General features: G+C 39.3%; 1 protein-coding gene across 1 annotated transcript in view; it reads right to left on the bottom strand.

The window, feature by feature from the left end:
- The window catches only part of LOC128636530 (zinc finger protein 665-like), a 60,676-nt gene that overhangs the window by 32,757 nt on the left and 5,759 nt on the right, over positions 1 to 22,160 (bottom strand). Inside the window, exon 4 of the mRNA XM_053689528.1 lies at positions 13,168 to 14,133. Within this exon, the coding sequence (XP_053545503.1) occupies positions 13,168 to 14,133 (966 nt within the window). The remainder of the gene's footprint in view (positions 1 to 13,167; positions 14,134 to 22,160) is intronic.

Here is a 22,160-nt window from a genome sequence, read left to right on the forward strand (position 1 = left end):
GAAGAATTCTTCCTCCGGCGATGTCTTCCCCCAAGCGGCAAAGAAGAATTCTTCCTCCGGCGACGTCTTCCTCCAAGCGGCAGCAAAGTCTTCATTCTTCCGGCGGCATCTTCAATCTTCTTTCTTCGCTCCGCCGCTGCGGAGCATCCATCCAGGCCGACGACTGAACGACGAATGAGGTACCTTTAAATGACGTCATCCAAGATGGCGTCCGCCGAATTCCGATTGGCTGATAGGATTCTATCAGCCAATCGGAATTAAGTTAGAAAAATCTGATTGGCTGATTGAATCAGCCAATCAGATTCAAGTTCAATCCGATTGGCTGATCCAATCAGCCAATCAGATTGAGCTCGCATTCTATTGGCTGTTCCGATCAGCCAATAGAATGCGAGCTCAATCTGATTGGCTGATTGGATCAGCCAATCGGATTGAACTTGAATCTGATTGGCTGATTCAATCAGCCAATCAGATTTTTCTAACTTAATTCCGATTGGCTGATAGAATCCTATCAGCCAATCGGAATTCGGCGGACGCCATCTTGGATGACGTCATTTAAAGATACCTCATTCGTCGTTCAGTCGTCGGCCTGGATGGATGCTCCGCGGCGGCGGAGCGAAGAAAGAAGATTGAAGATGCCGCCGGAAGAATGAAGACTTTGCTGCCGCTTGGAGGAAGACGTCGCCGGAGGAAGAATTCTTCTTTGCCGCTTGGAGGAAGACATCGCCGGAGGAAGAATTCTTCTTTGCCGCTTGGAGGAAGACATCGCCCGGATCGGATCAGGAGTTCGGCCCGGTGTGGTGAAGACAAGGTAGGGAGATCTTCAGGGGGGTAGTGTTAGGCTTTTTTAAGGGGGGTTTGGGTGGTTTTAGAATAGGGGTATGTGGGTGGTGGGTTGTAATGGGGGGGGGGGTATTGTATTTGTATGCAAAAGAGCTGTTTTCTTTGGGGCATGCCCCACAAAAGGCCCTTTTAAGGGCTGGTAAGGTAAAGAGCTTATTTTAATTTAGAATAGGGCAGGGAATTTTTTTTATTTTGGGGGTTTATTATTTTATTAGGGGGCTTAGAATAGGTGTAATTAGCTTAAAAATCTTGTAATCTTTTTTTTATTTTTTGTAATTTAGTGTTTGTTTTTTTTTGTAATTTAGTTTAGTTAATTTAATTGTATTTTTAGATAGATGTTTGTAGTTTATTTAATTTATTGATAGTGTAGGTGTATTTGTAACTTAGGTTAGGATTTATTTTACAGGTAATTGGGTAATTATTTTAACTAGGTAGATATTAAATAGTTAATTACTATTTAATAGCTATTATACCTAGTTAAAATAATTAACAATTTACCTGTAAAATAAATATTAACCCTAACATAGCTACAATGTAATTATTAATTATATTGTAGCTATCTTAGGGTTTATTTTATAGGTAAGTATTTAGATTTAAATAGGAATATTTTAATTAATAATATTAATATTAGATTTATTTTAATAAGAGTTTAGTTAGGGTGTTAGAGTTAGATAGGGTTATTATACTTAATATATATATAATTATAATAACGATATTAACTATATGAACCCTAGTATAATTAGGGTTAATATAGTTAATATATATAATATAACTATATTAACCCTAATATAATTAGGGTTAATATAGTTAATATAGCTGGCGGCGGTGTAGGGGGATTAGATTAGGGGTTAATACATTTATTATAGGTGGCCGCGGTGTAGGGGGATGTAGATTGTAGGCAAAAGAGCAGTTTACTTTGTGACAAAGCCCCGCCAAAAGCCCTTTTAAGGGCTGGCAAAAGAGCTGTTACTTTGGGGCATGCCCCGCAAAAAGCCCTTTTAAGGGCTGGCAAAAGAGCTGTTACTTTGGGGCAATGCCACGCAAAAAGCCCTTTTCAGGGCTATTTGTAGGGTTAGACTTAGGTTTAGTGGTAGGGATAGTTTAGTATTTTAGGGGTTAAATAATTTAATATAGATGGCGGCGGGGTAGGGGGATTAGATTAGGGGTTAATAATTTTAAAATAGCGGCGGGGTAGGGGCTCACTTTAGGGGATAGGTAAGGTAGATGGCGGCGGTGTTAGGGGCTCACTTTAGGGGGTAGGTAAGGTAGATGGCGGCGGTGTTAGGGGCTCACTTTAGGGGGTAGGTAAGGTAGATGGCGGCGGTGTTAGGGGCTCACTTTAGGGGGTTATATATTTAATATAGCTGGCGGCGGTTTAGGGGTTAATAACTTTATTAGGGAGCGGCGGGCTCTGGGAGCGGCGGTTTAGGGGTTAATACATATTTTATTGTTAGGCTAGTGAGGGGGGATAGCGGATAGAGGGTTAGACGTGTCGGGCTATGTTAGGGAGGCGTGTTAGACAGTGCGGGTGATTTAGACTTTAGTCAGGTTTTATAGGCGCCGGCAGTTTCTAACGTGCCGCAAGTCACTGGCGACGCCAGAAATTTGTACTTACGCAGATTTCTGGACATCGCTGGTTTGTGAGACTTGCGGCACGTTAGCATCTGACGGCGACTTATATGGGATAGCTCGAGTTGCGAGCTGAAACTGCGGGCGACGCCGGTTCCCTCGCTTGCGCCGCAAACTACGATCGATATCGGATCGCGCCCTAGGTGGCAGCACTATTTCCTGTCATGTAGTACTAATGTTATACATTAGCAAGAGCACTAGAGGGCAGCACTATTTCCTGTCATGTAGTACTAATAATATAAATTAGCAAGAGCACTAGAGGGCAGCACTATTTCCTGTCATATAGTACTAATGTTATACATTAACAAGAGCACTAGAGGGCAGCACTATTTCCTGTCATGTAGTACTAATGTTATACATTAGCAAGAGCACTAGAGGGCAGCACTATTTCCTGTCATGTAGTATTAATGTTATACATTAGCAAGAGCACTAGATGGCAGCACTATTTCCTGTCATGTAGTACTAATGTTATACATTAGAAAGAGCACTAGATGGCAGCACTATTTCCTGTCATGTAGTACTAATGTTATACATTAGCAAGAGCACTAGAGGGCAGCACTATTTCCTGTCATGTAGTGCTAATGTTATACATTAGCAAGAGCACTAGATGGCAGCACTATTTCCTGTCATGTAGTGCTAATGTTATACATTAGCAAGAGCACTAGATGGCAGCACTATTTCCTGTCATGTAGTGCTAATGTTATACATTAGCAAGAGCACTAGATGGCAGCACTATTTCCTGTCATGTAGTGCTAATGTTATACATTAGCAAGAGCACTAGGTGGCAGCACTATTTCCTGTCATGTAGTACTAATGTTATACATTAGCAAGAGCACTAGATGGCAGCACTATTTCCTGTCATGTAGTACTAATGTTATACATTAGCAAGAGCACTAGGTGGCATCACTATTTCCTGTCATGTAGTACTAATGTTATACATTAGCAAGAGCACTAGAGGGCTGCACTATTTCCTGTCATGTAGTACTAATGTTATACATTAGCAAGAGCACTAGATGGCAGCACTATTTCCTGTCATGTAGTACTAATGTTATACATTAACAAGAGCACTAGATGGTAGCACTATTTCCTGTAATGTTGTACTAATGTTATACATTAGCAAGATCACTAGATGGCAGCACTATTTCCTGTCATTTAGTACTAATGTTATACATTAGCAAGAGCACTAGATGGCAGCACTATTTCCTGTCATGTAGTACTAATGTTATACATTAGCAAGAGCACTAGAGGGCAGCACTATTTCCTGTCATGTAGTGCTAATGTTATACATTAGCAAGAGCACTAGATGGCAGCACTATTTCCTGTCATGTAGTGCTAATGTTATACACTAGCAAGAGCACTAGATGGCAGCACTATTTCCTGTCATGTAGTACTAATATTATACACTAGCAAGAGCACTAGATGGCAGCACTATTTCCTGTCATGTAGTGCTAATGTTATACATTAGCAAGAGCACTAGATGGCAGCACTATTTCCTGTCATGTAGTACTAATGTTATACATTACCAAGAGCACTAGGTGGCAGCACTATTTCCTGTCATGTAGTACTAATGTTATACATTAGCAAGAGCACTAGGTGGCAGCACTATATCCTGTCATGTAGTACTAATGTTATACATTAGCAAGAGCACTAGAGGGCAGCACTATTTCCTGTCATGTAGTACTAATGTTATACATTAGCAAGAGCACTAGAGGGCAGCACTATTTCCTGTCATGTAGTACTAATGTTATACATTAGCAAGAGCACTAGAGGGCAGCACTATTTCCTGTCATGTAGTACTAATGTTATACATTAGCAAGAGCACTAGATGGCAGCACTATTTCCTGTCATGTAGTACTAATGTTATACATTCGCAAGAGCACTAGAGGGCAGCACTATTTCCTGTCATATAGTACTAATGTTATACATTAGCAAGCGCACTAGGTGGCAGCACTATTTCCTGTCATGTAGTACTAATGTTATACATTGGCAAGAGCACTAGGTGGCAGCACTATATCCTGTCATGTCGTACTAATGTTATACATTAGCAAGAGCACTAGAGGCCAGCACTATTTCCTGTCATATAGTACTAATGTTATACATTAGCAAGAGCACTAGGTGGCAGCACTATTTCCTGTCATGTAGTACTAATTTTATACATTAGCAAGAGCACTAGATGGTAGCACTATTTCCTGTCATGTAGTACTAATGTTATACATTAGCAAGAGCACTAGATGGTAGCACTATTTCCTGTCATGTAGTACTAATGTTATACATTAGCAAGAGCACTAGATGGCAGCACTATTTCCTGTCATATAGTACTAATGTTATACATTAGCAAGAGCACTAGACGGCAGCACTATTTCCAGTCATGTAGTACTAATGTTATACATTAGCAAGAGCACTAGATGGTAGCACTATTTCCTGTCATGTAGTACTAATGTTATACATTAGCAAGAGCACTAGATGGCAGCACTATTTCCTGTCATATAGTACTAATGTTATACATTAGCAAGAGCACTAGACGGCAGCACTATTTCCAGTCATGTAGTACTAATGTTATACATTAGCAAGAGCACTAGATGGTAGCACTATTTCCTGTCATGTAGTACTAATGTTATACATTAGCAAGAGCACTAGACGGCAGCACTATTTCCTGTCATATAGTACTAATGTTATACATTAGCAAGAGCACTAGATGGCAGCACTATTTCCTGTCATGTAGTACTAATGTTATACATTAGCAAGAGCACTAGGTGGCAGCACTATTTCCTGTCATGTAGTACTAATGTTATACATTAGCAAGAGCACTAGATGGTAGCACTATTTCCTGCCATGTAGTACTAATGTTATACACTAGCAAGAGCACTACAGGGCAGCACTATTTCCTGTCATGTAGTACTAATGTTATACATTAGCAAGAGCACTACAGGGCAGCACTATTTCCTGTCATGTAGTACTAATGTTATACATTCGCAAGAGCACTAGATGGCAGCACTATCTCCTGTCATGTAGTACTAATGTTATACATTAGCAAGAGCACTAGATGGCAGCATTATTCCCTGTCATGTAGTACTAATGTTATACATTAGCAAGAGCACTAGAGGGCAGCATTATTTCCTCTCATGTAGTACTAATGTTATACATTAGCAAGAGCACTAGATGGCAGCACTATTTCCTGTCATGTAGTACTAATGTTATACATTAGCAAGGGCACCAGATGGCAGCACTATTTCCTGTCATGTAGTACTAATGTTATACATTAGCAAGAGCACTAGAGGGCAGCACTATTTCCTGTTATGTAGTGCTAATGTTATACATTAGCAAGAGCACTAGAGGGCAGCACTATTTCCTGTCATGTAGTACTAATGTTATACATTAGCAAGAGCACTAGATGGCAGCACTATTTCCTGTCATGTAGTACAAATGTTATACATTAGCAAGAGCACTAGAGGGCAGCACTATTTCCTGTCATGTAGTACAAATGTTATACGTTAGCAAGAGCACTAGATGACAGCACTATTTCCTGTCATGTAGTACTAATTGTATACATTAGCAAGAGCACTAGATGGCAGCACTATTTCCTGTTATGTAGTACTAATGTTACACATTAGCAAGAGCACTATAGGGCAGCACTATTTCCTGTCATGTTGTGCCCCAGACATGTGCATGCTACCTGTGTAGATATCACTTCAACAAAGAATAATAAGAGAACAAAGCAAATTAAATAATAGAAGTAAATTAGAAACTTTCTTAAATGGTATTCTCTATCTGAATCATGAAAGATAAAAATTGGGTTTCATGTCCCTTTAAACAAAACCTAAACCTTTTGGAAGTCAGCTCCACCATGTGGCACAATTATTTCTAGCTATTAGCATCTAACCCAGGGGTGGTAAATTATCGGACTACATCTACCATAATGCTCTTTCAGACATAATGCTGGCAAAGCATCATGGGAGATGTAGTCCATAACATCTGGAGGGCCAATAATTGCCAACCCTTGACCCAACCCATATTATCTAAATGTGTTTGTGGTGTGTTATTTAAGAGGCAAACAAGAGATGCATTAAAGGGACATGTAACCCAATGTTTGTCTTTTCTGATACAGACAGAGCACACAATGTTAAACAACTTTCCAATATATGTGTTGTATCTAATTTGCTTTGTTATTTTTGTATCTTTTGTTGAAAAGCATATGTAGGTAGGCTCAGGAGCTGAGAGCTTGCTGCTTATTGGTGGCTGCATATACATGCCTCTTATGATTGGCTTACCAGTGTGTTCAGCTAGCTCTCAGTAGTGAATTTCTGCTCCTTCAAGAAAGGATACCAAGAGAATGACGCAAAATTGATAATAGAAGTAAATTGGAAAGTTTGTTATAAATGTAAGCTCTGTCTGATTCATGCAAAATGTTGTGTTTCATGTCCCTTTAATTTAAAAACCATCACCTCCATTCCACACTGAAATTGTAAAGATTATTTTTTATTATAACTTTAGCATAAGAAATGCTGACCATTAAAAAGAAACCTATTAGTAAAATATTGAAATCTGCATTGTATTTGTTTTATTTTGGAAGTTAAATGCATTTTAACGCCGGTATGCCGTTGTATTCCGTTACAACATCGCTGGGCTTTAAAGCCGTTATGACGGAATACAACGGCATAGCCAACGGCAGTCCTGAAGCCTACTGCGCTTGCAGGATTTGACCGCGGTCTGGAGGGCGTTCCTAGCGTCATAGGGACGCCCCCCAGACCCGATCCCATAATTGAAATCTCGCGATTGTTTGCACGATCGCATGATTTCAATTTGTCTACATCGGAATGTTGTTCCGATGTAGACACTTTAACCCAGTCACAAAAGGGTTAATAAAGTCTGGAAAATTAAGTAAAGTTAAAGGGATAGGAAAGTGAAAATTAAACTTGCACGGTTCAGATAGATGATCATTGGTTTTCAAACCTGTCCTGAAGCCTCCCCAACAGGCCAGGTTTTTAGGATTACCCTGTATGACAGCAGGTAAAATAACCAGGTTCCCTAATCAGCTGATTATTTCACCTGTGCTCCAGCTCAGATATGATTAACTTGCATCCTGAGTGTTTGGGTAACGGAGGGGTTAAGCCACTCTTGTGTGTTACTGCAGCAATTTAACCCCTTAGTTACCACACATTCCTGGCCATCAAGGAGTTTAATCCATCTTCTGTGTATGTTTAGAACAAAAAAGACAGCATATGCATTATATATACACCTGACTGCATTCTGATTAACCCTTTCACCGCTGAACCATTTTTAACACCCCTGTGATGGAGTTGTTGTTTCAACTTAGTTTTGTTTTGTTTTTCTGTGAGGAACCCATAGAAATTATAACTCATTTTTTTTCAGCAGACTTAAATATAAATTTAAATATAGAAAAATCCCACTATATGAAATGTAAAAAGAAAAATATATATTTTGGCATACATAAAAATTAGTAGTACAGGGATCTTTATTTCCTAAATATTTCAGACCTATTGTCCCACATTCATGATTTAGATAGAACATACAATTATAAACAAATTTTCAATTTACTTATATTATTTAATTTTCTTCCTTCTCCTGTTATCCTTTGCTGAAAGGTTTATCTAGGTAAGCTCAGGAGCAGTAAATAGCCTAGGTTCTAGCTGCTGATTGGTGGCTGCATATATATACTGATTGTTATTGGCTCACCCATGTGTTCTGTTAGAAAACAGTAGTGCATTGCTGCTTCTTCAACAAATGATACCAAGAGAATTAAGCAAATTTGATATTAGAAGTAAATTGGAAAGTTGATTAAAATTGTACGTTCTACCTAAATCACAAAATAAAAATGTTGGGTTTCATGTCCCTTTAAGTATCTGTTCAGCTTCCTAAAACAACAAAACTTAGGATTTTATATTTGTATTTTTCAATAACAATTGCTAAATGAACATCAGAAGATAAAATGTATTATTTTTGTCACTATACAGAAAATGAGTAGGCATAAAATATCTAATCACACAAATATTAGATACATTTAAAAGGACATTTTACTCCAGACTTTTTATTGTTTATAAAGACAGATAATCCCTTTATTACCCATTCCCCAGTTTTGCATAACCAACACAGTTATATTAATATACTTGCTACCTTTGTGATTACCTTGTATCTAAGCCTCTGCAGACTGCCCCCTTAATTCAGTTCTTTTGACAGACTTACTTTTTAGCCAATCAGTGCCCTCTCATGAGTAACTCCACGCCCATGAGCACAATGTTATCTATATAGCACACATGAACTAGCGCTGTCTAGTTGTAAAAACTATAAAATGCATGAGATAAGAGGCAGCGTTCAATGGCTTAGAAATTAGCATATGAGCTTATCTAGATTTAGCTTTCAACTAAGAAATTCCAAGAGAACAAAGCAAATTTGATGATAAAAGTAAATTGGAAAGTTGTTTAAGATTACGTGCACTATCTCAATTATGAAAGATTAATTTGGACTAGACTGTCCCTCTAAAATGACACAAAATTCTGATTTTCCCATTGTGACAAAATAGTTGTACCAAAGATCATTCTATAAAGACTTTTTACAAAATATATTTGTAACAAACTAACATGATATCTCAAATATTATTTTATTGTTTTATCAGTTCAGATAAACATCTATCTGTGAGCACTAATGGCACAACACTTGAAAGCTATAAGGAAATGGACCCGTGTATTTGATTCATGGGAACTTATTCTTTCAAATAAAGGGTCTTTTAATATATTTCTATGGTGAGGGGGTAATAAAAACCTCTTACAAAATGCCAGACGTCTGAAATAGAACCAAAGCTGTGAGGTATTTGTCAGTGAAACAGACACAGGACCACTCATTTGAAAGAGGAAGATTGCTGCTTTAAAATAAGTGGTCTCAAGTTTGTCTATGAATTGTGGGGGTAACTTTGGGCATACCCCAACTCCTTGATGTTGTTCAATATGCTAATGGTTCTTTCAGGTGATAACTGATGCTATGATCATCATCTGCTGGCCACCTGAGCATGTGACCCCTCATTTGAAAGAGGGGCCTCTCCTTATTCAAAAGATGGGTCTCTTGTCCCATTGTAGTGTTTATGTTGGGATGCTATGGCCCCTTTTATAGCCGATAGCACAGTAGAAGACACCTAGAAAACAGGTAATGAGACCCCTCATTTGAAAATAGGTAACCCCTATTTTCATGTGTGCATTTGTGTTGTATGCTGTCTTTAGGGGATAGTAATCACCTGAAATTTAGAGGGGTGTGACTCCTCATTTAAAAGAGGGCAATACCCTTTCAAATGAGGGGTTGCATACCCCTATAAGATGCAAGTTACTACCCTTTAAGGGGCAATAACCTGCAGCTGCATATAAACTTGCTGTTTATCCCCAGGAAGAGGAGTGCCCTTACAAAGCCACTACCTCCCCCCCTTGTTTGTGCTAGAGGAACAAGTGACCACTCATATAAAATAGCAGCCTCCCTTCTTTTAAATGAGGGGGGTCACCTGTTCCTATAACACAGCAATAGATTGGGCGATAGGGGCTCTGTTTAAATCCCTCTTCCGCTCAGGTGAAACAGCCACTTTAAATGCAGGTTATTAAAGTCTTCAGAGCAATATCCAACATCTTACAGGGGCATATGACCCTCATTTGAAAGGGGAGAAATCCTTCTTTCAAGTGAGGGGTGTCTTTTGCATTAAAATGCAGGCTATCAAAGAAAAATAGTAATAATCTACAAAAAAAGTAATTAAAGCCTCTATCCCCCCCCCCGTTTATGCTAAACAGAAAAGTCACCCTTCATTTGAAAGGGCAGACTCCCCTCTTCCAAAGAGGTCACTTGCTCCTCTATCACAAATGGGGGGGGGGGAGATAAGGGCTCTGTTTAACCCCCCTTCTAACACTGGTTTAATAGAACTTTTAAATGCAGGCTATTGTCGTTTCAAGAGTGATGGTATGTATTTTACAGGGGCATGCAAACCCTCATTTGAAAGAGGAGACTTCCCTTTTTTCAAGTGAGGGGTACTCTTGTGTTAATGAAATGCAAGCGATCACTAAAAAAATGGCAAAAACCTTGAAAGCTGTTACAGCACTTAAAGTTCAGTTTAACCCACCCACCCCCAGCCCCAGGAAGTCCCCACCTCCTTGTGACTGCAGTCTCCTTCCCCATCTGTAGTGCAGGGGTCCCTAGAATCCAGATTGGAAGGAGGACCCTCCCAGAGTGATGACACGATAGTCACCCGCACAGGGGAACTGATGTGCATGACAACCATGGGTTGTATGTGATGTAGTAACTGAATTCACAGCTTCCTGAAAGTAGCTTGGGAATAGAATTATTTTTATTTGATTTTTGGGAGACTAAAGTAAAAATTTAAATTTTTTGGTTCAGATAGAACATGCAATTTAAAGTGAATGTAAATGTTGATGCTAAAGTGCCCGGTTTTTAAAAATTTGATTAAAAACAGGGGCACTTTAATTCATCAAAATTTACATTTCACTCCTGTTGTGAAAAAAAACTTACCTTTTAATCTTGACAGCAGCTCCAGCTTCCTCTACCCGTTGCAAAGCCTCTTCCTGGGTCTAAAATGAGGAATCCGGCTTCCAACAATCACAGCGTTGAATCAGACACTGATTCCCCCGGGGGGGAAGCTGTGATTGGAGGATGACCTATCCATCATTTCTGACATCAGAAATGGCTTGCAACGACCGGAGGAAGCTGGAGCTGCTGTGAAGATTAAAAGGTAAGTTTTTTTTCACAACACAAGTGAAATGTAAATTTTGATGAATTAAAGTGCCCCTGTTTTTAATCAAATTTTTATTAACCGGGCACTTTAGCATCAAAATTTACATTCACGTTAAGAAAAAAAAACTTGTGCACAGTCTATTTATTTATACTTTAAAGGCACCAGCTCCCACATTAAACCAAAACGCATAGAAGCTGTGACAGGATGAGATCATCAGCACGTCTGGTTTGGAGTAAGTGACGTTTGTATGGTGACATGGGATGGTCTGGTGGAACCTATGTGCAGTGGAGTCACCGATCTCCAAAAAGAGGTAACCAGTTACAGTAAAGATCTTAGAGTGAGCCGCATCACACCTCACTGGACATAGGACACGCAAGGAGGCTTTTACTATTAGCAATTGTGGAGACTAAGGAAATATAATAGAGGAGCTCTCTGAACTGTTATTTACCTTTCTGGATGCAAACTGAGCTACTATGTTTTTGTTGTTGCATGAAACATATAGAGGTCGATTTATCAAAGGCTTCACAGCCCTAGTATTTATCAACAGACCGCTGCTTCCCTAACTCTTCACCATCTCTTAGGTCGCGAGCTTCAATCTCCCCGGTCTTGTCCGACCGGGGACATTGAAAGCTCCTGCCCACCCGTAATTGGCTGTGCGCGGGCCGGGGGCGGCACTGCACAAGAGCGCAAAATTGCATTCTTGTGCAATTATGAATTCCGCCAGAGGCGAACTGCGGCGGACAGGGGCGCATATGTAGGCCCCTGTCCGCCGTAGCTTGATAAATCGACCCCTTAATCAGCCTAACAATAGAGAGCGCAACATACTGCACTAAAAACTTGACAATACTTACTGTATATCTAGAGAACAACATTGTTAGTATGCTCTTTTAGACAGTTGCCTTTATTTACAGTTTTAATCATTTTTTGAGATCTCAAAAAAGAAATGTTTATATTGAAAGTGGGATTTTTAAAAATGTATTTATGTAAGCTTTATATACACCATAAGATATGTGTATCTATTGTTTTGTAATTAAATACTCTGACTTTTTTGATATTTTATTGTTGTGAGTACGGTAATAATACTGTCTCTTAGCCCTGATTTAGTGCAACCACTTATGTCGATTGTCTAATCTGAATGTGCAAAAAAAATAAAATAATCTAAATTATTCTTGATTTACCATATCTTTGATTACAATGTCTTCAATGATTCAAACCAAGGTGCCTTTCATGTTTTGCAATGTAAATTGAAAAGAAGCCAAAAATCATATGAGTTGAATACAAAGTTATGCTAAGGCTAATTAACTGAAATAATAACACTATTTTACATTAAAGGAACATTATACACTAGATTTTTCTTTGCATCAATGTTTTGTAGATCAGGAGTCAGCAACCTTGGGTCCCCAGATGTTTTGGAACTACATTTCCCATGATGCTCAGACAGCCTAAAGAGTGTCCCAGCATCATGGGAAATGTAGCTCTAAAACAAATGGGGGCCCAAGGTTGCTGACCCCTGTTGTAGATGATCCATTTATATAGCCTATTATAAAGACTCCTAACCAAGCCCCAAAGTTTTAGGAGAATACCGACAGATACCTACTCCAGCTTGTTCCTGTTTTTGTAAAGAGTATTTTCATATGCAGAAAAAGGGGGAGGGGGGGGGGTCTGCTTTTTTTTGCTATAGAACCACTTTCCCTGGGGGTTCCTGCTAACCTAATCAAAAGAGCTAAACTGGGAGCGTCTACGTAAGATTTTAAACAGTTTTATACTGGATTTTTAGATCAGTATCTGTGCATATTATTCTTTATAGTAGTGTCTACTATATGCAGTTAAATGAAAATTGGTGTATACTGTCCCTTTAAATCTCTACTCATAAGTAATATGAACATACAGCTTTTTCTTATGTGTATTACCTTGTTCTCAATAACCTCATGTTTTTACACTCTATAAAACTGTTTTCTCACCTGTGTTGATTCTCTGTTGATCTACAAGATTTTCATGAATTGTGGAGTCGTTTGCACAATTACTGCCAACACAGGTCATATCTCCCATATGTGACTTTATGTGCTCAGCAAGTTCTGAGCTTTGACAAAATTTACTTCCACATTCAGAACATGTATAGGGTTCCTTTGCAATATGTAATCTCGCGTGCAGAACAAGACGTGAGCTAGAACTAAAGGTTTTAGGGCATATAGTACAACAAAACGGTCGCATATTGCTATGCATTTTTTTGTGAGTGCTTAGAGATGAACGGTTTTTATAACATTTCCCACATTCCTTGCAAACAAAGGCCTTCTCTGATGAGTGTATCCTTCTGTGGCCTAAGTGTTGTTTTTCATGTTCAAAAGAAGCTATTGGCCGATCTCCTGCATGAGTCAACCTGTGTTTAGAAAGAGCTACGTGGCAAGTAAAGGATTTGCCACATACAGAACAAGTGTGGCTTTTCTGGTGATAAAGCAAAGAAGAACGACTGATGAAACCTTTTCCACAATAACCACACTCAAAGGGTCTTTCTCCAGTGTGCGTTCTATTATGGACGACAAGAAGGGAGTTGCATGAGAACGCTTTTCCGCATGTACCACATGAATATGGTTTCTCTCCTCTGTGGTTCCTCATGTGATTATTAAAATGTCTCTTATTATCAAAGCCTTTTCCACATTCACTACAAACATGTTCCTTCTGTTCTGCTAAAATATTTTTATCATTTTCATAAGCATCGGATGCACTTTCCGTCTCCTGGTGATTTAGGTCTTGTGTTTGGTTTGTTATAAGATTGTGCGTTTCAAACTTAGATGGGCTTAATGAATTATCTGTACTAATTTTTAAGGGATCTTGCCTATCACTGTCTCCATTTTCCAGTAAGCATTCATTTGATAAAGGAGCCACGTCATTTGATATAGGTTCTTCCTCTTTATTAGTTATATGTGTTCCTGAAAATAAGCAAAACAAATATATTCATATAAATATTAACCTAATAGGGTCAATATGAAAGCTTATCTGTCAGCTATATTTGAGTTTTTTTACTTTGCTGGTAATATGATTTTTTTAACATGTGCAATTAAAAATGAAATCAAAGTCTGGCAATTATAAAATAAAATTTGGATGTCTATATTTAAGTTGTATACAATTTTCATAGTTTAGGACTGTGATATGAATTATATTTTTAAATGTTTAAAATGGTTATTAGCATCTAAACTGAGCATGCTTAAAAACTTAAACAAAGAAAAAATATATGAAAACAGTGGGAATTAGGCAAATACTTAATAAAATCATCTTTAATATGATCAATGTTAATTTATTTTTAATAAACAAATAAGTAATTTGACATTTTATAAATGTAAACTCAAAATAATTTATATTTAAAGAGACACTTAAGTCAAAATTAAACTTTCATGATTCAGATAGAGCAGCCATTTTAACCCCTTAATGACCAAGGACGTACGCCACACGTCCTCAAAAAAAATACAGTTAATGACCGAGGACGTGTGGCGTACGTCCTTGGTCTGGAAAGCAGCTGGAAGCGATCCTGCTCGCTTCCAGCTGCTTTCCGGTTATTGCAGTGATGCCTCAACATCGAGGCATCCTGCAATAACCCCCCTTGGCCATCCGATGCAGAGAGAGCCACTCTGTGGCCCTCTCTGTACCGGACATCGATGGCCGGTTTCGTTGGTGGGTGGGAGCCAGTCTGGGAGGCGGGTGGGCGGCCATCGATGGGCCGTATGATGTGGAGGGGGGCGGGATCGTGGGCGTGAACGCCGGGTGCGCACGCGGGTGCGCTCGCATGCACGAGGGTGCGCGCGCGGGCAGGAAGCGGGTGGGAACCGCTACACTACAGAAAAATGATGGGAGAAAAGTGGCAGTGATTGCCAAATATATTTAAATATATGTCGATCTAAGAGATCTGGGAGGGGTGGTGGGTTGGTCTTTTGGGGGGGGCAAGCTACACTACAGAAAATTATTTAAAAAAAATAATAAAAACATGTTTTACTATAAACTGGGTACTGGCAGACAGCTGCCAGTACCAAAGATGGCTACTAATAAGTTAGAGGGGGATGGGTAAAGAGCTGTTTGGGGGGTATCAGGGAGGTTGGGGGCTAAGGGGGGATCCTCCAGAGCAGCATATGTAAATATGCCTTTTTTTTAATTTATTTTTTATCAAGGATAGCTTTTTTTTTTAGTACTGGCAGACTTTCTGCCAGTACTTAACATGGCGGGGACAATTGTGGGGTGGGGGAGGGAAGAGAGCTGTTTGGGAGGGATCAGGGGGTGTAATGTGTCAGGTGGGAGGCTGATCTCTACACTAAAGCTAAAATTAACCCTGCAAGCTCCCTACATGCTACCTAATTAACCCCTTCACTGCTAGCCATAATAATACACGTGTGATGCGCAGCGGCATTTAGCGGCCTTCTAATTACCAAAAAGCAACGCCAAAGCCATGTATGTCTGCTATTTCTCAACAAAGGGGATCCCAGAGAAGCATTTACAACCATTTGTGCCATAATTGCACAAGCTGTTTGTAAATGATTTCAGTGAGAAACCTAAAATTGTGAAAAATTTTACTTTTTTTTTTATTTAATCGCATTTGGCGTTGAAATGGTGGCATGAAATATACCAAAATGGGCCTAGATCAATACTTAGGGTTGTCTACTACACTACAATAAAGCTAAAATTAACCCTACAAGCTCCCTACATGCTCCCTAATTAACCCCTTCATTGCTGGGCATAATACACGTGTGGTGCGCAGTGGCATTTAGCGGCCTTCTAATTACCAAAAAGCAACACCAAATCCATATATGTCTGCTATTTATGAAAAAAGGGGATTCCAGAGAAGCATTTACAACCATTTGTGCCATAATTGCACGAGCTGTTTGTAAATAAATTCAGTGAGAAACCTAAAATTTGTAACAAAATGTGTGAAAAAGTGAACAATTTTTTTTATTTGATCGCATTTGGCGGTGAAATGGTGGCATGAAATATACCAAAATGGGCCTAGATCAATACTTTGGGATGTCTTCTAAAAAAAAATATATACATGTCAAGGGATATTCAGGGATTCCTGGAAGATATCAGTGTTCCAATGTAACTAGCGCTAAGTTTGAAAAAAAGTGGTTTGGAAATAGCAAAGTGCTTCTTGTATTTATTGCCCTATAACTTGCAAAAAAAGCAAAGAACATGTAAACATTGGGTATTTCTAAACTCAGGACAAAATTTGGAAACTATTTAGCATGAGTGTTTTTTGGTGGTTGCAGATGTGTAACAGATTTTGGGGGTCAAAGTTAGAAAAAGTGTGTTTTTTTTCCATTTTTTCCTCATATTTTATATTTTTTTTATAGTAAATTATAAGATATGATGAAAATAATGGTATCTTTAGAAAGTCCATTTAATGGCGAGAAAAACGGTATATAATATGTGTGGGTACAGTAAATGAGTAAGAGTAAAATTACAGCTAAACACAAACACTGCAGAAATGTAAAAATAGCCTTGGTCCCAAACGGTCAGAAAATGGAAAAGTGCTGTGGTCATTAAGGGGTTAAACAACTTTCCAATTTACCTCCATTAACAAAAAGTGCACAGTCTTTTTATATTTACACTTTTTCAGTCACCAGCTCCTAATGAGCATGTGCAAGAATTCACAGAATATACGTAATGCATTTGTGATTGGCTGATGGCTGTCACATGATACAGGAGGAGTGGAAATAGACATACCTGAAATTTGTCAGAAAAAAATCTGCTACTTATTTGAAGTTCAAACTAAATGCTATTGTATTGTCTTCTTATCATGCATTGCATTGTCTTGTTATCATGCATTGCATTGTCTTGTTATCATGCATTTGTTGATTATGCAAATCTGTTGTATTTACTAGCCCTTTAAATTATTTCACTAAATAATTTAAATATTTCACTACTTGCTTACAATATATAAACATGTTTTCTATCACTATCAGTATTTTCTAGTATGTTAATCACGTTGAATAACCTAAACAGATCTACCTTTTCTTTTCTGGTTTAACAAAAATACAACATGCACTATTAAGTACTCAGCTCTTTAATAATTATTATAAAAGTTCCTTTTGTATTACTTAAAGGGACAGTTTTTATATCAGCACATGATAACATTGGATGTGAGTTTTTGAAATATGAGATGTAATTTTTATATTCACACATTTAAATGGATTTGTTTACTTTTTTTTTTATTTATGATTCACTTCACCTTCTGAGCTGACAGATGTGTGATATGTATTATTTCCATCATCTCCCATCTGATAAGTTCCTTAAGGAAAAAAAATAAATGAGTAAAGATCACACATTACTGTATATAGCATATAGTAAATAACAGGATTGCTGTAATATATATATATATATATATATATATATATATATATATATATATATATATATATATATATATATATGTGTGTGTGTATATATATATATATAATCCCATCCAATGTACAGTGTTAACCTCCTGTGGACATCTGCCTGGGTGCAAACATGCAATAAATATTCCTGAACAAACGGCCGCACTCTCAGGTCTTTTGGTGAAAAAAGTAAATACTCTTTAATGGAACGTTTTCGGGGAATTGATGCTGATGATGGGGAGGAATTCCCTGAAAACGTTCCATTAAAGAGTATTTACTTTTTTCACCAAAAGACCTGAGAGTGCGGCCGTTTGTTCAGGAATATATATATGTATATATATACAGTATATATATATATATATATATATATATATATATATATATATATATATATATATATGTGTATATATATATATATATATATATATATATATATACTAGTCTTAAAGCCCTTCACACGGGCCATTTTTTGCAGTACAGCGGTCCCACCCCTTGCTCTCTCTCTATATCCCCTCTCTTTTACTCTCTCTTTCTCCCCTCTCTTTTGCTCTCTCTCTCCCCCCTCTCTTTTGCGCTCTCTCCCCCCCCCTCTCTTTTGCTGTCTCTCTCCCTCTTTTGCTGTGTCTCTCCCCGCTCTCTTTTGCTCTCTCTCTCTCCCCTCTCTTTTGCTCTCTCTCTCCCCCCTCCTCTCTTTTGCTGTCTCTCTCCCTCTTTTGTTGTCTCTCTCCCTCTTTTGCTCTCTCTCTCCCCCTCTCTTTTGCTGTCTCTCTCCCTCTTTTGTTGTCTTTCTCCCTATTTTGCTGTCTCTCCTTCTTTTGCTCTCTCTCTCCCCTCCTCTCTTTTGCTGTCTCTCTCCCTATTTTGCTCTCTCTCTCCCCCCCCTCTTTTGCGCTCTCCCCCCTCTCTCCCCCCTCTCTTTTGCGCTCTCTCCCCCCCTCTCTTTTGCGCTCTCTCCCCCTCTCTTTTGCTCTCCCTCTCCCCTCTCTTTTGCTCTCTCTCCCCCCCTCTCTTTTGCTGTCTCTCTCCCTCTTTTGTTGTCTTTCTCCCCCCTCTCTTTTGCTCTCTTTCTCCCCCCTCTCTTTTGCTCTCTCTTTCTCCCCCCTCATCTCTTTTGCTCTCTCTTTCTCCCCCCTCATCTCTTTTGCTCTCTCTTTCTCCCCCCTCATCTCTTTTGCTCTCTCTTTATCCCCCCTCATCTCTTTTGCTCTCTCTTTATCCCCCCTCATCTCTTTTGCTCTCTCTTTCTCCCCCCTCATCTCTTTTGCTCTCTCTTTCTCCCCCCTCATCTCTTTTGTGCTCTCTTTCTCCCCCCTCATCTCTTTTGTGCTATCTCCCCAATCTCTTTTGTGCTATCTCCCCAATCTCTTTTGTGCTATCTCCCCAATCTCTTTTGTGCTATCTCCCCAATCTCTTTTGTGCTATCTCCCCAATCTCTTTATCCCCCTCTTCTGCTCTCACTATCCCCTTCTTTTTAGAGCTCTCTGTCTTCTTATGATTCACTCACTGTGCACAGCCACACACCCGGCACCTCTTATGATTCACTCACTGTGCACAGCCACACACTCGGCACCTGGCCCCGCCCGGCCCCGCCCGGCCCCGCCCGGCCCCGCCCGTGTCATGCTCGGCCCCGCCCGACCCCGCCCATGTCGCGCCCGGCCCCGTCTGGTCACACCCACGTCACGCCCGGGCCCCGCCCACACCACTACTGCGCATGACAGCTTCGGACAAACACACTTGGCCTTTTATAATATAGGATGTGTGTATATATATATATATATATATATATATATATATATATATTAGAGCTGGGCGATATGGGCAAATATGAAAATCGCGATTTTTTACTCAAATTTCTTAAAAATTACGAAGACACCTTCATTTTCTAAACAAGCTCCGGGGAAAGAGAGAGAGGGGGAAGACAGGCTCAGTGGAAGTGAAAGCAGTCTGAATAACTTGCTGCATATACTTATTCCTGGAGATTTATTCAATAAAATAATTGTTTTTATTTTCAAACACCTACATTACATATATACTGTAAGTATGTAAAGCATTAGCCATTAAACTTTTTTTACTTACTGTGTAGATGTATGAAAATAAAAACAAACATTTTATTGGACAAATCTCCAGGTATAAGTATATGCCAGGGGGCAGTGCCACATCTGTTGTTCAGACTGCTTTCACTTCCACGGAGCCTCCCTCCCCTCCCTCTCCCGGAGCTTGTTTACTTTATTTATAAAAAGAGAGATTAAAGAGGGCGCTGGGATGCTAAGTTAACCACCACACCTAGTCAAAAACACTATGGTAGATAAAAAGGAGGGACAAAAGAATAATGTAGTATATAAAACTTTACTGCAGATTAAAATACAATATAATAAAAGACAGAATTAGGGTCGTCTCCCTATTATATAAAATAAAACCTAATGAAAAAATTAAATATGAGAAATAAGACTGGATTACCACCCTAAAAAAAAAAATTGAAGCTCAAAAAATTAATTTCGTCAGCACATCAAATTAGATGAAAAAGTCCAGCAAGGATAACTATTGATACAAAGTGTACATAATGTCTCCAGCCAGGATGAAACTGTCCCAAACACTGATTTATCAGCTACAAAGTTTCTGTTAGTAACAGATCCGACAGGCGCTGCAAATGTAACAGATGGATTACAGCGTAATAGGATTAGTGAAATCGGCGTATAACACTAGTAGAGCCACCTTATTAAGTAGGTATTATTCACCTTATTGCCGAGAAAAATATTCTTACTCACACCTCTGTGAAGCAGCTGTATATCGATCTTTAGCTCACACTGCTGAAGGTTTCACAAATGTAGACAAAGTCTCCCAGCACTGCACCCTTCTTTCAGCGTCTGCTGAACCCGGTCAGCATCGATAGAGACTGCACGTTCCTCCGGCGTCCATGGTGAGTATGATCCCAGCACAGGAGGGAGATGATAGTGCAAAGACCCGCACTTAGCGTGGAACACGCGCAGGCAACTGGAAACTGAAAGCTAGGTACCTAGAATCCAAAGAAAATGTCCTTGACAGGTAAACAACTCAGGACTTAATCTACGCGTTTCACCCGTGTTATAGGGCTTTTTCAAGATGTAGATTAAGTCCTGAGTTGTTTACCTGTCAAGGACATTTTCTTTGGATTCTAGGTACCTAGCTTTCAGTTTCCAGTTGCCTGCGCGTGTTCCACGCTAAGTGCGGGTCTTTGCACTATCATCTCCCTCCTGTGCTGGGATCATACTCACCATGGACGCCGGAGGAACGTGCAGTCTCTATCGATGCTGACCGGGTTCAGCAGACGCTGAAAGAAGCGTGCAGTGCTGGGAGACTTTGTCTACATTTGTGAAACCTTCAGCAGTGTGAGCTAAAGATCGATATACAGCTGCTTCACAGAGGTGTAAGAATATTTTTCTCGGCAATAAGGTGAATAATACCTACTTAATAAGGTGGCTCTACTAGTGTTATACGCCGATTTCACTAATCCTATTACGCTGTAATCCATCTGTTACATTTGCAGCGCCTGTCGGATCTGTTACTAACAGAAACTTTGTAGCTGATAAATCAGTGTTTGGGACAGTTTCATCCTGGCTGGAGAAATTATGTACACTTTGTATCAATAGTTATCCTTGCTGGACTTTTTCATCTAATTTGATGTGCTGACGAAATTAATTTTTTGAGCTTCAATTTTATTTATTAGGGTGGTAATCCAGTCTTATTTCTCATATTAAATTTTTTCATTAGGTTTTATTTTATATAAAAGGGAGACGTCCCTAATTCTGTCTTTTATTATATTGTATTTTAATCTGCAGTAAAGTTTTATATACTACATTATTCTTTTGTCCCTCCTTTTTATCTACCATAGTGTTTTTGACTAGGTGTGGTGGTTAACTTAGCATCCCAGCGCCCTCTTTAATCTCTCTTTTTAATTGTTGTATTTGTGGCAGTCCTGGGGTGACTGTCGTAGAGTGGCAAAGTTATCCTCTAGAATTTAGCGCTATATTTCCTGCTATCTCCTTACTTTATTTATAACCCTACAGACAGTGGCAGTGCAGTCAGATTGCTGCCTTATCCAGCCCGTAGTGCAAGTTTCTTACTTGCTTGCCGCCAGCTTCCAGTTGCCTGAGTGAGCAACCCACCCCACCTTGACCACATGTCTCCACTCAACTGCTGTTTGTGCACGGCTGCTCTGCCTAGCTATATGCTCAGTTACCTGTGGTCCGGGCCCGGCTCCTTCCATTTTATTCACACGGCACAATCGTCGTGACGTGATGTCCCTCCAGGCCCTGCCCCCCCCCTCGCGGGTTTTAATTCACGGCGGTTAATTGCGGTTTAAAACCGCATATGCGGTTAATCGCCCAGCCCTAATATATATATACATACAGTAAACTGAAGAAAAAAAAATCGAAGATGCTGTATATCAAAATTAACACCAACGTTGCTCCGCAGCTTCCTGCTTTTATTTACTGCATTTAAATATTAATATCAAGTAAATACAGCGTTTATAGTATAGTATGGGTTATAGAACTAGTTTATTTTTAATAGTAACTCTCAAGTACAGTACACTTATCCAGAATCTACCAATCCCCATGGGT

Source organism: Bombina bombina, chromosome 7 (genome assembly GCF_027579735.1).
Source record: "Bombina bombina isolate aBomBom1 chromosome 7, aBomBom1.pri, whole genome shotgun sequence".
Classification (NCBI taxonomy): Eukaryota; Metazoa; Chordata; class Amphibia; order Anura; family Bombinatoridae; genus Bombina; species Bombina bombina.